Here is an 807-nt window from a genome sequence, read left to right on the forward strand (position 1 = left end):
ACGCAAGAATCTGTATAATTTCAACATGTTTGCTTCATTTGCCATCTTTCTCCTCTGCTGGATGTCTGTGAGCCATTCAGCTCCTCTGGTCTGTGAAGAATTGGTCCACCCTTTGGCTAACATGGATCCTCATCATATCGAGGGCAGGTGGTCTTTAGTGGCAGGTAGTCTCAACCACCCGCCATCCATGGAGGCCCTGAGACTGAGAGACAGCATCACTATGTACTTCTCCAACTCCAATGTAACGTCCAACTTCTCATACACCCAAGTCAACCGCTGTGGTGATCAGTGCCAGTACCTGCCCTACAACATCTCAGTAGAAGGCAGCACCTTCACCTTTGAAGTGGGGAATCGCTTCAACCTCACTGGGTTTTTCCTCTATACGTCCTGTCCAGACTGCGTCGTGATGCAGTGGATTGTGAAGTCAAAGAGGAGGTCGTCTGTAGACTTGTACCTGCTGAGCAGGAGGAGGGAGGTAGAGCGGAGGGAGATGGAGGAGTTCAAGGCTCAGCTGAAGTGCTTTCAGCTGCCTCTGCCTGTTGAGATGGATCCTACCAAGGAGCTTTGTCCAGAACAACCTGAGGTCCAAGCTACATCAGCAACAGCAGCTCAGGTGGAAAAGAAAACAGGGGAACAAACGGCCTGAGGGACTTTGGTACATGATATTCACTCATACAGTATGAAAAGAATACATATCATTGGATGATTTGCATATTAATCTATATATCTTGAATGCTAAACATTATTAATGTGGAGATATGTCACCCTAAATTAATTCTTGGTTGTTGCCAATACAGCATAACATGA

At 46.6% G+C, this 807-nt stretch overlaps 1 protein-coding gene across 1 annotated transcript; it reads left to right on the forward strand.

Moving 5' to 3' along the window:
* LOC139199404 (uncharacterized) lies at positions 1–807 on the forward strand. Its single transcript, XM_070828470.1, has one exon. The coding sequence runs from the start codon at positions 26–28 to the stop codon at positions 644–646; it is 621 nt and encodes a 206-aa protein (XP_070684571.1). The 5' UTR covers positions 1–25; the 3' UTR covers positions 647–807.

The sequence above is a fragment of the Pempheris klunzingeri genome, chromosome 3 (genome assembly GCF_042242105.1).
Source record: "Pempheris klunzingeri isolate RE-2024b chromosome 3, fPemKlu1.hap1, whole genome shotgun sequence".
NCBI classification, from domain to species: domain Eukaryota; kingdom Metazoa; phylum Chordata; class Actinopteri; order Acropomatiformes; family Pempheridae; genus Pempheris; species Pempheris klunzingeri.